General features: G+C 47.6%; 1 protein-coding gene across 11 annotated transcripts in view; it reads right to left on the bottom strand.

Annotated features, from left to right (window-relative positions):
* The window catches only part of Phactr2 (phosphatase and actin regulator 2), a 266809-nt gene extending 260382 nt beyond the window's left edge, over positions 1-6427 (bottom strand). For 9 of the 11 annotated variants that reach the window (XM_006512676.3, XM_006512675.3, XM_006512674.3 and 6 more), the window contains exon 1: positions 5958-6319. In XM_006512676.3, coding sequence (XP_006512739.1) covers positions 5958-6180 — 223 coding nt within the window. In that variant the 5' untranslated portion in view covers positions 6181-6319. Of the gene's footprint in view, positions 1-5957 lie in introns of all 11 variants that reach the window. The other 2 variants (XM_006512673.4, NM_001195065.1) reach the window with 2 other exon arrangements.
* Positions 6428-12444: the final 6017 nt, after the last annotated feature.

The raw sequence follows: 12444 nt of genomic DNA on the forward strand, positions 1-12444 counted from the left end.
TATCTCGAAAGGGAAGGTCGCTGTGAAGGTGAAGCCTGGTGGTGTGTGCAGCCAGCTCAGGACTGCATCAGTCACAGTTTGCTGCCTTCTCACCCTCCTTCGCCACACTCTTGGATCTGGTACTAGCAGAGCATTCCCATGATTCTGCAGAGTCCCCGGGTCTGGGATTTCATCTGTACTGGCCTCAGGTGGGACAGAGAGTCATTACTTCCTCTCTACAAACTGTCTCCTGTGGCTGTGGCTCAGTGAGCCTTGTGCAATAGGCCCCTTCCCTGGAAGCTCTAGGGAGCTTATGAGCAGCTCTTGAAAAAGAAAATGAACTCATCTGCTTGGTTCTTTTTCACGTTAGAAATCTGAGAATCAAAACTATAGTGCACATGCACCCAAACACACCTACACACACACACACACACACACACAGACACACACAGACACACACACACATACACACATACACACACACTCACACACACTCACACCTACACACACATACACAGACACACACACACAGACACACACACACACAGACACACACACACTCACACACACACACACACACCTACACACACACATACTTTAGGCTACTTTTTGACAGATGTCTAACGCTAAAATATCTGACCTAGTTAAGCCATTCATCAGTTCCATAAATATCAAGCAGGCACTTGTATGTACTGTATATATCAGGTCCTAAAACCTAGGCACCAACAATGCAAAAATAAGGAAAGCTGACTTCTGTTTGTGAGTGTCTCACAGTGTATGCAAGGTGAGAGACTCCTGCTAATGTACTTAAACCAACCTTTCAATAGAAGTATGCCAGATGACACACTTTACCCAGAGCCTTAAAGTTCAAGATCTGTTTCTCACCTTTCACCCCCATAACCATCCAGTAAGCAAGGTATTAACGCTTACTAATCATTTCCAGGTCAGCTATGAGGAAGTCAAGTACAGGGAGGGAATGAACATGACCAAGATCACAGAGACGATAACCACAATCTTATTTCTCTCTCCTGTGCCTGTGTTCTTCCACTGTCGTCAGGGCCTCCAGTTGAACATGTAGAGACACATTCAGAATGTATTTCCATCAGACTCACAAATACCACTACCAGTGTGTTCCTATAACCAGTCAGACACTGCCACCTCCGAGTCTGCCCTCGGCTTTCCTGCTACATCCTTCTCTTCCTTCTTTGCACCAAGCAAAGCCAAGCAGCTTCAGGTCATCTTTGGTCATGCCGGTTGTTTCGGGCTTTAATGTGCTGATTCTTTTTCCAAACACTCCCTTCCTCCATGTGTCTATTTCCATGTTTGAGTTCCACTTTCTGCAGAAAGGGGGGAGGGGGGTGAAGACCATGGTTCTACAGCCTCTGGGAGATCCTTCCCGGGACCTTTCCCAGGCTATTTTCACAGCTGCCACAGAGCCTGATCACAGCTTGTACTTTCCTATTGTGCCATGTTTAGCTTACTGCCTACCCCTTTTCTCCCCACTTGATCATGGGTCCCCGAGGGATGCCTCTGCCGCCTCTGTCTTTGGTCCACTAGCTTTGACCTAATTGAATAAATACATGAAGCATCAAGGTATGCTCCCATGCCTAAAGTGCCTCTTGCAGCGCATACAACTCAGAATAAATGCCAGCTTCACACCAGTCTCTGGGCCACAATAGAGGAGTGGTGAGCTCGACTCTACCTGTAGCAGGCACCTAGTTTATAAATGACTCGCACCACAAGGTAACATACCACCCATACTGCATGATACATGGCTTTGATCCATGGACAGACACTGTCTCTGGTTGCCATGCCCTCTCTGAAGAGCTTTTGTGCTTTTAGCCTTGCATCCAAGATTATAGAATCATATTCACTTGCTGCCATATGCCCGTGTCTGGAACTGTGCCTGGCACACAGTGACATCAAGAAATACCACGTGAATAAAAGAACAAACAAATGGGTAGACAGCATTCATGCTCAGTGTAGTTAAGTGGACACATGTGGGTCCTGGGACCTCTGAAACCAGCTGAAACCAGCTTGGGATTGGATGGGCTCACAAGGGGAGCCAAACATCAGGCTTCCCCGGGACCTATTATTTACAGCCTGCTATATGAGCATGCTTCACACAGTAGGTTCTTTCAGGATGTTTCACACAGTAGGTTCTTTCTTAAGAATTTGAACAGAGAATCCTTCCCCAGACAACCACAGACTCCACAGCGCTCACAAAAGGAAGGGTCTGGGTGTCCCAGGGGTGGGTCTTGTGTGTACGCTGGGTGTTACAACTGACTGAGGAAACTCAAGTGAGGGCAGGAAAGGCCCCAAACTAGAGAGGAAGAAAGCCTGCCATTGGAGAGTCAGGCAGAAGCTGTGGACCTGCTGAGGTCAGGCCAGCTTTAAGAAAGTGACAGAGAAAGAGGAACCAGTTGCCTAAATTCTTCACAACTCTCTTGTTTTGGGCCCACATCAGGTGCATCCTGACTGAGGAGAGACCCGTTCATTCACAGATGAATCAGGCTTTTAAAACAAGCCAAGATGGAAGGCACAATAGTTTCTGTCTGGGCAATAGTTTTCTGGCCTAGCTCTAGAGATAAAAGCAGTCTATTTACTCAAAAATATTTGGGTCTTTGCTCATTTTGTATGGATTTTAAATTAAGAAGTGATAGTTTTTGCTGATAAGCTGCATGTATTTTTGTGTGGAAAAATTAGCTCCTGAATCCAAAAGTAAATAAAAGCCCTTAAACTCTGAGATATTTTCATTTAGAAAAGTTGGCAAAAACCCAGGACAACCAGGGTAGCAGGGGCTCTTTGGATGTCTCCATACACCGCTGGTCCTGAGAAGGCCTTTAAGAATGATTGGCACTGATGACTCAAAATGCAGCAGTTAGCAATTTGGGGGAGCTGAGTTTCAAGGATGGACAGGAAGCTAGGGCAGAAAGTGGGATGATGGATGAAGACAAGAGAGTGTGGTCCTTTGTCTCGGAGTGGTTATTGTCTGATAATCCAAGAAGGGAATCTTTCTTTGCATTCATTCTCCTCTCCTCTATGGCTTTGCCAAAGATGATTTCCCTTCTTGCTTGATGCTCATCCAGCATGAAGGGCTAACATCAAGGAATTAACTCATTATCTGAAGTGATCTCACAGGAAGAACTCTTTGACAACTAGCAAATCAAGACTGGAAGCAAGGGAAGATGCTTGGGAGGGTGTGGCAGAGGGAGAGAAGGAATCGTGTGCTGCAAGCCTCCCTTTCCTTAGGCCAACTCTGGTTGCAATGTTCCAATATTGCATGGCAAAAGGAATGGCAAGTTTCCAGTTTGGCTAAGCCTTTCAGTTACCTGATGCCCAGGCTGTACCTGATGCCAATCAAGAGCAAAATCCCCGAGATGGACCCATCCAGAAACTGTTTGCTGGTTGTTCTCAGTTTCCCCAAGTGATCCTATGTATAGTTAAGATTGAACCTTGGTGTCTGAAGTAAAGACTTCTTAGACTATAAATTTGAAAGAAGAAGAATATGAAGATGAAGACGAAGGAGAAGGAGGAGGAGGAAGAAGAAGGAGGAGAAGAAGGGGGAAGAGGAGGAAGAGGAGGAGGAGGAGAAGGAGAAGGGGGAGGAGAAGGAGAAGGAGAAGGAGAAGGAGAAGGAGAAGGAGAAGGAGAAGGAGAAGGAGAAGGAGAAGGAGAAGGAGAAGGAGAAGGAGAAGGAGAAGGAGAAGAAAAGAGCCTGGGCAATCTTTCAGTTTTTCGGCATGCAGATTCAGATCAAGTAGGTGTGCCTGGGAGGGAGTGAGATTAGAAGAAGCCGGTACTGCTGGTCCAGAGACTGATTCTGGAAGTCATAGAACCCAGCTCTAGCATGCCCAGAGTTTCTGGTAACAGCCAGGAAATTGGGTCTGCTTCAGAGTCAGGCCAAGGACTGTTGTCATAAAGAGATTAACCATTTAATTGTGCTCCTAAGATAGCTTGGGCATGTCAGCCTGCTCAAAGCCTCTGGCTGTCATGGGAAATGCATTAGGGATGTGTTCATTTGTTGTCCTCCTGATTCAAAGAAAGGTGAGTTTGTGCTTTTATCCAGCCTGCTCTTAGAGACCCAAAGCTCAGCTCTGGACATGAGATACAGGAAGTTCCCTGGAAGAAGTTCTCTGTCCTACCTGAGCACCAACATTCTAAGATGCAGGGACAAGTGACTCGAGAGCTGCCACTTCCTTTTATCCATTATATGACACAGGGAAATTATATTCCTTTTAGAGTGATAGCTGCTCCTGTGACTGGTGCAAGCACATACATGCACACTTAAACGGTTCCCACTGCTATTGCCAGCGTGCAACTTTAATTCCTAGCCTTACAAATAAAAACCTGAGACAGTTATATGTGTTTATCTACCGACACCAGCTAAACTAATACTCACTTCTCTCTTTGGGTCTTCAGAATGGTTAATCCTTTCATCTTATAAGAAGTCAGTCAAGATCACTTACAGCTCCAATTCTGTTTGGCCCCAAAGAGAAAGCAAAAACGTCTTTCCAAACTCAACACTTCTCACAAAGTAACTTTTGGCGTGGGCATCTCACAACTTAAGCTTAACATCTGACTTGCCTTTGTCCAAGGAGATCTCCAAAATCAGATAAGAAACACTGTTGATGCTTCTTGAACACATGGGGTAGCAAAGATCATAGCGTAACATAACCGAGTTAGGTGGCTGAAGTGGAGACAAGGGCCACTGAAATGTGTGCTTTCCAAGCAAGAACTTGGCTTTGGTTGGATGAGGTTGCTTTCAAGACTGTGAAAGGGTTTGGAAAGGAGGCTTAGTGGATTGATGAACAAGGCCTCCGACTTCTCCATGCATTCTGAGGTGTACCTGCGTGCGCGCATACACAAATAAACAAACGGGGAAAATCATCAAGGAAGGCATGACCCCAGACCTCAGAACGTGGGGAAAGACACCGCAGGGGAATGTGTGTTGGGGGGTGCAGTTCGCATTAGTAAGCGTTTTCCTGAAACTGGTCATTCTCATGCCCCCCCCCGCCCCCCGCGCCCCGTCCTTCTCTAGTTCCCATGCAGCGGTCACATGTTGAAAATTATAAACAAACAAACAAAAAACCACCCTTGAAAACTGTTGGACTTAAAGACAAAAGTTTTTCCAGTTCTCGGGATATTTTAAATAACGACAATCTGCCTAATGTCTCCACTTGATATGCCATACCATCACCATCGTTCCACGTTGACCACTGAGACAAAGTTAAGCAATTTGTCCTCCTTCACTCACCGCAGCCTGGGTAGCATTGGGTCTCAGTGAAGTTCCTAGTTGTCGCCTGTCCTTAGAGGACACAGGACACAGGTTTCTCTCTACAACAGCAATACTGGCCCCAGGCTTTCCAGAGAACATTACAGCAGACACACACACACACACACAGAGCCAGGCCTAGCTCTCAATAACACCTCTATGGCTTTTCACAGTCAGGGAAACTGGATTCCCCTATCCTGTTACCAGCAACCCCCTCCCGACCCGCTCCAAGAAATCTCTATTTCAGAAGTAGGAGTGAGTAGGGTTACCTTTCAAACCCTGTGCTTACCCATGAAGTGAAGGGACCACACCCTTCCGAAGGACCACAGTCCCATAAAAGACCAAATAGCCCAAGAACCAAATTAGCCCTAGACCCAAAGCCAAAACTGGTGCCGCCTGGCGCTGCACAACCAAGCGGGAGTCCAGGGGAACCCGCGAAAATCGCGCTGTGGGCACCCGCGCAGAAGAGCGGCGCACCCACTCGGGCGCACCCACCGGTCGCCTGCCGCTCAGCCAAGGGACACCAAGCCTTTGAAGCCCAGCAGGAGGTGGCGATGTGGGGACTACAGCTTTCGCCCTTGCTCTCGTCCCCTAACCCCCACGGCTGCTCCCGAACGTCCAGGGAAGATCGCCATACGGCGATCCTCACCTGCCGGGGTTAGCCCTCCCTGGACCACTCCGGGCCATTCAGAGCCACCCTTACCTGAGCCGGAGATGTGGACTCTGAGCGGGCGGCCCCGGCTCGAGGCTGACGACAGGTCGCTCTGGGAGCGGCCACGGGGACTCGGATCCCCGGGAAGCCAGCGCAGGGAAGGCACCGGTGGCCCGGGAGCCTCGGGTTCGGGGTCCAGAGCCTCCGCCGCCGCCGCCTCCTGGCCCGCTGGCTGGTCCGGGGACATCTCAGGACTCCTGCCGGCTTCCGCCATCCGCTCTAGGCGCCAGGAGGGAGCAAGCTCAGGCAGGGTGGAGCCGGCGCAAAGGGCTGCGCTGTCCGCCGCGGCCCCGCGTGGAGCCCCTGGCCGGCTGGCAGGGCGGGGAGGCGGCCGCAAGCAGCGGGGCGCAGCGCGGGAGGAGGAAGAGCACAGAAAAGTTTGCACAGGAAGGAGCCGCCTACAGCCGGCTTTCGCTCCCGCGGGCGACAGCCACCGGCCTCCGAGCCTGCCACGCTCGGTGCCCTAGAACCTGCTCCGGCTGCTCCGGCTGCTCCGCCCCCCACCCCCACCCCCAGGCGCGGCTCCTGTATTGTAAGACAGGGGTCTGTCGCCTCTGACCCAAAGCGGCTCAACCAAAGGGTCTCAGAGAAGTGGAGTTTCAGCTGCAGAGCTGAGATGCAAGGTCAGAGTTAACAGCCTCATTTGCACTTGGTCGCCGAGGGGTGGGGACAGGCGTGCACACACCTGGCTGTCTTGTAATATAATAGGACTAGGACCCAATGACTGTCATATGTAGTTTACAGGTGCAAAACACCGGAGCCAAAGGGCACTGGGTTTGCAGGAGGATTCCTGGCAGATCTGGAGTCGCTTGTGAAGTCTGGTCCTTTGGTCCTCCCTGCAAGATTCGCCTCTTGCCCTTGTCAAAGCTCATCTCTGTCTCTCAGAGCCCCACATTCTTGAGCTTCCGTGTATACTGGGTCAGACTCAAAGGTCGTGGTTTTTAAAAAGATCAGTCTTTTAAGGGCTGAATTCGTGTCACAGATGTGAGGTTTGAGTGAATGCTTTCCAAAGGAAGAGCAGCCGGGATGCCTGGCAAAGGGGACGTTGGTTTTGCCAATTGAAATCTCAGCTTTATCAGTTACCCAGATAGGTCCCCAAGTAGAGGCTGGCCCAGAAGTGAAAAGCTGTAAGCTAAGTAGCTGACCATCTCTGCAAGTTCTTGACAGTGGAGGCGCGTTGCTGGGCTTCACAAAGGCACCATAGACAGCAGCAGGAAGAGAAGGAGACAGAGAGGGGAAGGGAGGACACAACCATCACAACGCCACGCCCCCTTCCCCCTACACACACATTCACACATACCTCAGGTTCGATTTGTATGGAGTATTTCATCTAACAAGAAAATAAGCCCATGCTTAAGGTAAGAGAGAAACAAGAACCAAGAGAGGAAAGCTAGAAAACACAGACACGGAAAGGGCCTAGCAACTAGGTCACGCTGTTCACAGTACAAGCTGTTAAAGGCTTTTTTTCTCACAGCAACTCTGTGGGGGTGGGGTGGGGGTGGGGTGCAGTGGGGTGGGTATTGTCACCGTCAGCAGAAATCGTCTGGACTTGCTTTAACTCTTTCCTGCTAACAAAGTTTGCGAATGGGCACTACTCCAGAACCAGGTGAGATGGCTAGGTAAAGCTCCTATGGCAAGCTTGAGGATCCCGGGTCCATCCCTGTGACCTACAAACCGGAAGAAGAGAACTGACTCCCTCAAGTTGTCCTGCAGATCTCTCTCTCTCTCTCTCTCTCTCACACACACACACACACACACACACACACTAAATTATGTAAAACAAAGGATGGTGCTCTAAAAGTACTCCACTTTCTTGGTTTCTTGTGTGGTTTAGCAGAAGAGAGCTCTGTGGTTTCAGAGAAGGCAGTGGTAAGGTAGCAGGGGGCACTTAGAGGTTATACTTAGCCCAAATAATCACCCTTGGATTGTTTTGGATCATAACTAGATTAGTCCATGAGAGTATACCTTACAATGTCTACTTACATTACAATGGAAAACTTACATTACAGTGGAGCGTGTCACCACGTTTGCCAGTTTGTCATCCACTGTGTCCCACACCTGCTCTTGGGATTGTCCATATTCTGACGGTGTCCTCTGGTGTTCCCTCCCAGCTTGCAAGTCAATCTTCGTTCTGGAACATGCATTCCAGACTACCTAGGAGATACAAGGCATCTCTCTCCTGTTGCTTGCTTCATGAGTGTGCATCCATCCTTCAGGCTCTGCCTCTCCATCCTTTGGTCGATCTTCTGTGTCATCTTCATAGAGATAAATGGCTCATCCAAAGCTTTAGAACCCAGGAAATATAACCTAGTATTTCTACATTAGCCACCTGTTTAGCAACTCAGCACTTCACGTTTTATTTGAGAAATGTCTCTGAGTACCTTGTGTGGGACCAGGCACTGTGTTAGGATCTCTCCCTCTATATTCTTCCCTCAGTTTACCCTCCTTCATTCCCACACCGTTTCCACACGACCATTCCTGTGTCCTTATGTTTTCTGTGTATTCCCTTGTAGCTGTGGTGTGACTTCTGACACCACTACTTTGTAGAGCAGTGTTGGTAGCCATAAATTCAGAGAACCAAGATGTCCATGCATGGGAATTTCCTGCTGTTGCTATATCTGACTTGAAAGCACTTGAACATTGGCTTCTCTCTGGTTTCTAGAACACTCGGCTCCCCTGGTGTGACTCTAGTCCTGTCCCCTTCCCACACTCTTGCTTGGATTGCTTTGAGTTGCCTGGAGTTCGAGAAACTGTCCTTCATATCTTTGCCTTTGACAGACTTTGCCTGGGAAATCCTACCCATAGCTTTGAGCTGTGCAGAGATGAGTCCCCAAAAGCCACTTCCATCCCAGTCTTGGCTCAGGATCTTAACAATTGGTGATCTATGGGCCCTTTCTTCTTTGACTTCCTTCCTTCCTTCCTTCCTTCCTTCCTTCTTCCCTTCCTACCTACCTTGCATATATATATATATATATATATATATATATATATATATATATATATATATACACATACACACACACACACACATACATATATGTGAGTGTAAGTGCCTGTACAGACCAGATGGTTTGTATATTCTTGGAGCAGGGAGTGGCACCTATTGGAGGTATGGCCTTATTGAAATAGGTGGGACCTGTTTGGAATAGGTGTGTCACTGTGGGTGTGGGCATAAGATCCTCACCCTAGCTGCCTGGAAGTCAGTCTTCCACTAGCAGCCTTTGGATGAAGATGTAGAACTCTCAGCTCTGCCTGTGCCATGCCTGCCTGGATACTGCCATGTTCCCACCTTGATGATAATGGACTGAACCTCTGAACCTGTAAGCCAGCCCCAATTAAATGTTGTTTTTATAAGACTTACCTTGGTCATGGTGTCTATTCACAGCAGTAAAACCCTAACTAAGACAGAAGTTGGTACCAGGAGTGTGGGGTACTCCTGTGACAACCTGACCATGCTTTGGGGAGGACTGTGGAAAGACTTTGAAACTTTGGGCCAGAAGATTCATTTGGTGTTAAGAGCTCTGTGAAATGTTGTATAGGAACTTGGAAGATAATGTTAAGAACAGTGCAGAAGATGGAGGCCTGGCTTGTGAAATTTCAGAGGGAAGATTAAAGACTCTTATCAGGGCTATTGCTGTTTTGATTGTGAAGATTCTGTAGTTCTGGTTAGCTGGGGCTGAAGAATCAGCTGTGATTAACAAGATGCCAGAACTACTAAAGCAAAACCTTTGAATTACTGGGACTATTGATACTGGTTAGCTGGAGCTAAGAAATTAGCGGTGATTAAGAAGAGACCAGCATCATTGAGGTGAAATCATCTGGGAAGTGTTTTCTGAGAGCACAGAGGCTGTGTTTCAGAGAAAACCAAGGTTTTACTTCATGTTGCAGCAGGACTTGGTAATGTGTAAGAGTCACCCAGGTGGTACTGGTTTTGAAGGCATGAAGGGGTCACGCAGAGCAGCTGAGGCTCGGCACTGTGAGAGGAAGTTTTTTAGAGAAGCCCACAGTTAAGAGACTTTGAATTTTAAAGTATTTTGAATTTGAAAAGATATTGGATCTTTTAAAGTGATTGAACTTTTAATATGTAAAGACTGTGGGACTTTTAAAGTTGTTTAGATCTTGGGGATGAATAAGAAACTAAGGGTTGAGGCTTACTAGTGATATGTTTGTGTGTCAAGTTAACAAGGGGTCAATTGTACTGGCTAGTTTTGTGTCAACTTGACACAGCTGGAGTTATCACAGAGAAAGGAGCTTCAGTTGGGGAAATGCCTCCACGAGATCCAGCTGTAAGGCATTTTTTCAATTAGTGATCAAGGGGGAAAGGCCCCTTGTGGATGGGACCATCTCTGGGCTGGTAGTCTTGGGTTCTATAAGAGAGCAGGCTGAGCAAGCCAGGGGAAGCAAGCCAGTAAAGAACATCCCTCCATGGCTTCTGCATCAGCTCCTACTTCCTGACCTGTTTGAGTTCCAGTCCTGATTTCCTTGCTGATGAACAGCAGTATGGAAGTGTAAGCCGAATAAACCCTTTCCTCCCCAACTTGCTTCTTGGTCATGATGTTTGTGCAGGAATAGAAACCCTGACTAAGACAGAGGTTAATGCTAAGAACCATGCTAGATCCCTCTTCTGGCTCATTTAATGATGAAGGATCTCTCAGTCACCTAGAGCTGTCCGATATAGCTGGTCTCTAGTCAGCCCACTCTGGGGAATCCCTGTTTCTGAGTCCAGAACTTTGAACAAGCTGCTCTGCTCACCCAGCTAACTCATTTACATGAGTTTAGGTGATTCAAACTCACATTGCAAGAGTTTTAATCTTTTAACCATCTCTGAACCCCTTCCTTTGAGACAGAATCTCATGTAGTCCAAGTTAACCTTAATTTACTATGTAATCAAAGATGACCTTGAACTTCTGATCATCTGATATTTACCACCTGGGAGCTGGGCTTACAATTGTAAGCCACAAAACCTTCTCCATGTGGCACTGGGAATCAAACCAGGACTCTGTATGATTGGCAAGCATTCGACCAACTGTGCTTCACCCTCAGCCCCAAGCCTCCATTCTTGATGTTTCCTCCACACTTTGAGGTCAATAATATATATACCAGAGCTGAACTCTCTCTGACCTGCTCAGTCCGTTCTTGATACTAGGAATCTTCCACCCCCTCTTTAATTGCAGTCTTCATCCTTTATTTTTCTCACATGGATTTCTCTGCCTCTACAGGCACTTTCTTCTGCTCCACTCTCATCACAGGCATAGAATCATCTTCTAACAGAGCTCACGGGGCCTTGCTGCTCCTCAGTGTACAATCTTTCAAGAAGAGTGTAGTCAAGGGATGCAGTATGTGTGAGGTCTTAGCATCGAGATCCAATATGAAGCAAAAAAAATAACTGCGTTGAAGGCAAGTATCCATGACATATGGGTGACGTTTTCTTTTCTTTTTGGCTGTGCTAAGCAAGTGTTCTGGAATCCTGCCCTAAATTCTGTCCTTGAAACAATTATGCTAGAGAGCAGAGAATACACAATCACTGCAAGGACAAAGCCCAGGACAGCGTTTAGACCCCACTGTAGTTCCTGAGTAACATACACCTTGCTTTGCTTTGTTTTGTTTCGTTTTGCACCACTATACCTTTGTACTCCCATTTCTCAGCTTTCAGGTGTCATTTCCCAATCTTCCTAATTTTGCCTGACTGGCCATTACTCTCCTCCAACCCTCAGGACATATGTCCCTACGTGAGCAGCTTTGCTGATTCTCCCTAGCTTTCCTGTCATCCTCAGTGCCTCCTACCTCCACTCCCATCAAGGTTCCACAACCCCATGTATATTTCTCTCAGTGTCCTTTCACTTGAGATTGCACTTTAACAAGGGCATGAATCTGGCTCCCTGCTGCCTCTGAGCCTCACAGCTCCAAAAGGGCTGATTCTTGCCTTGGTTTCTCTAATGCCTCTCTAGTCTCAATGCATCTATCAGTGAAGTGTATTGGGGATCTAGACATTAACAAGTAATTGCTGATAAGTCCATGGTAACTGGCAACACTGAACTGTAGATAGAAGGTGACATATAAACCAGGAGGAGTTGCCTAGACTGTCAGAGGAGGCTGCTTAAAGGATGTACCTTAGGACAAGTTACACAGATAATTGAAGAACTGGGCTTCTTGGATATTGTAATGCCACAAAAGAAATGAGAATACAATGACATCTGTCTTAGGGTTCTATTGCTATGAAAAGATACCATGACCAAGGCAACTCTTATAAGGACAGCATTTAATCGGGATGGCTTACAGGTTCAGAGGTTCAGTCCATTGCCATCATGGCAGGAAGCACGGCAGCATGCAGGCAGACACAGTGCTGGAGAAGTTCTTGAGAGTTCATCCAAAGGCAGGCAGAAAGAGACTATCTTCTGCAGGCAGCTAGGAGGGGACTCAATTCTGTACTGGGTGGAGCTTGGGCATAGACTTCAAAGCCCACCCTGACAGAAACACA

This window comes from Mus musculus, chromosome 10 (genome assembly GCF_000001635.26).
Source record: "Mus musculus strain C57BL/6J chromosome 10, GRCm38.p6 C57BL/6J".
NCBI classification, from domain to species: domain Eukaryota; kingdom Metazoa; phylum Chordata; class Mammalia; order Rodentia; family Muridae; genus Mus; species Mus musculus.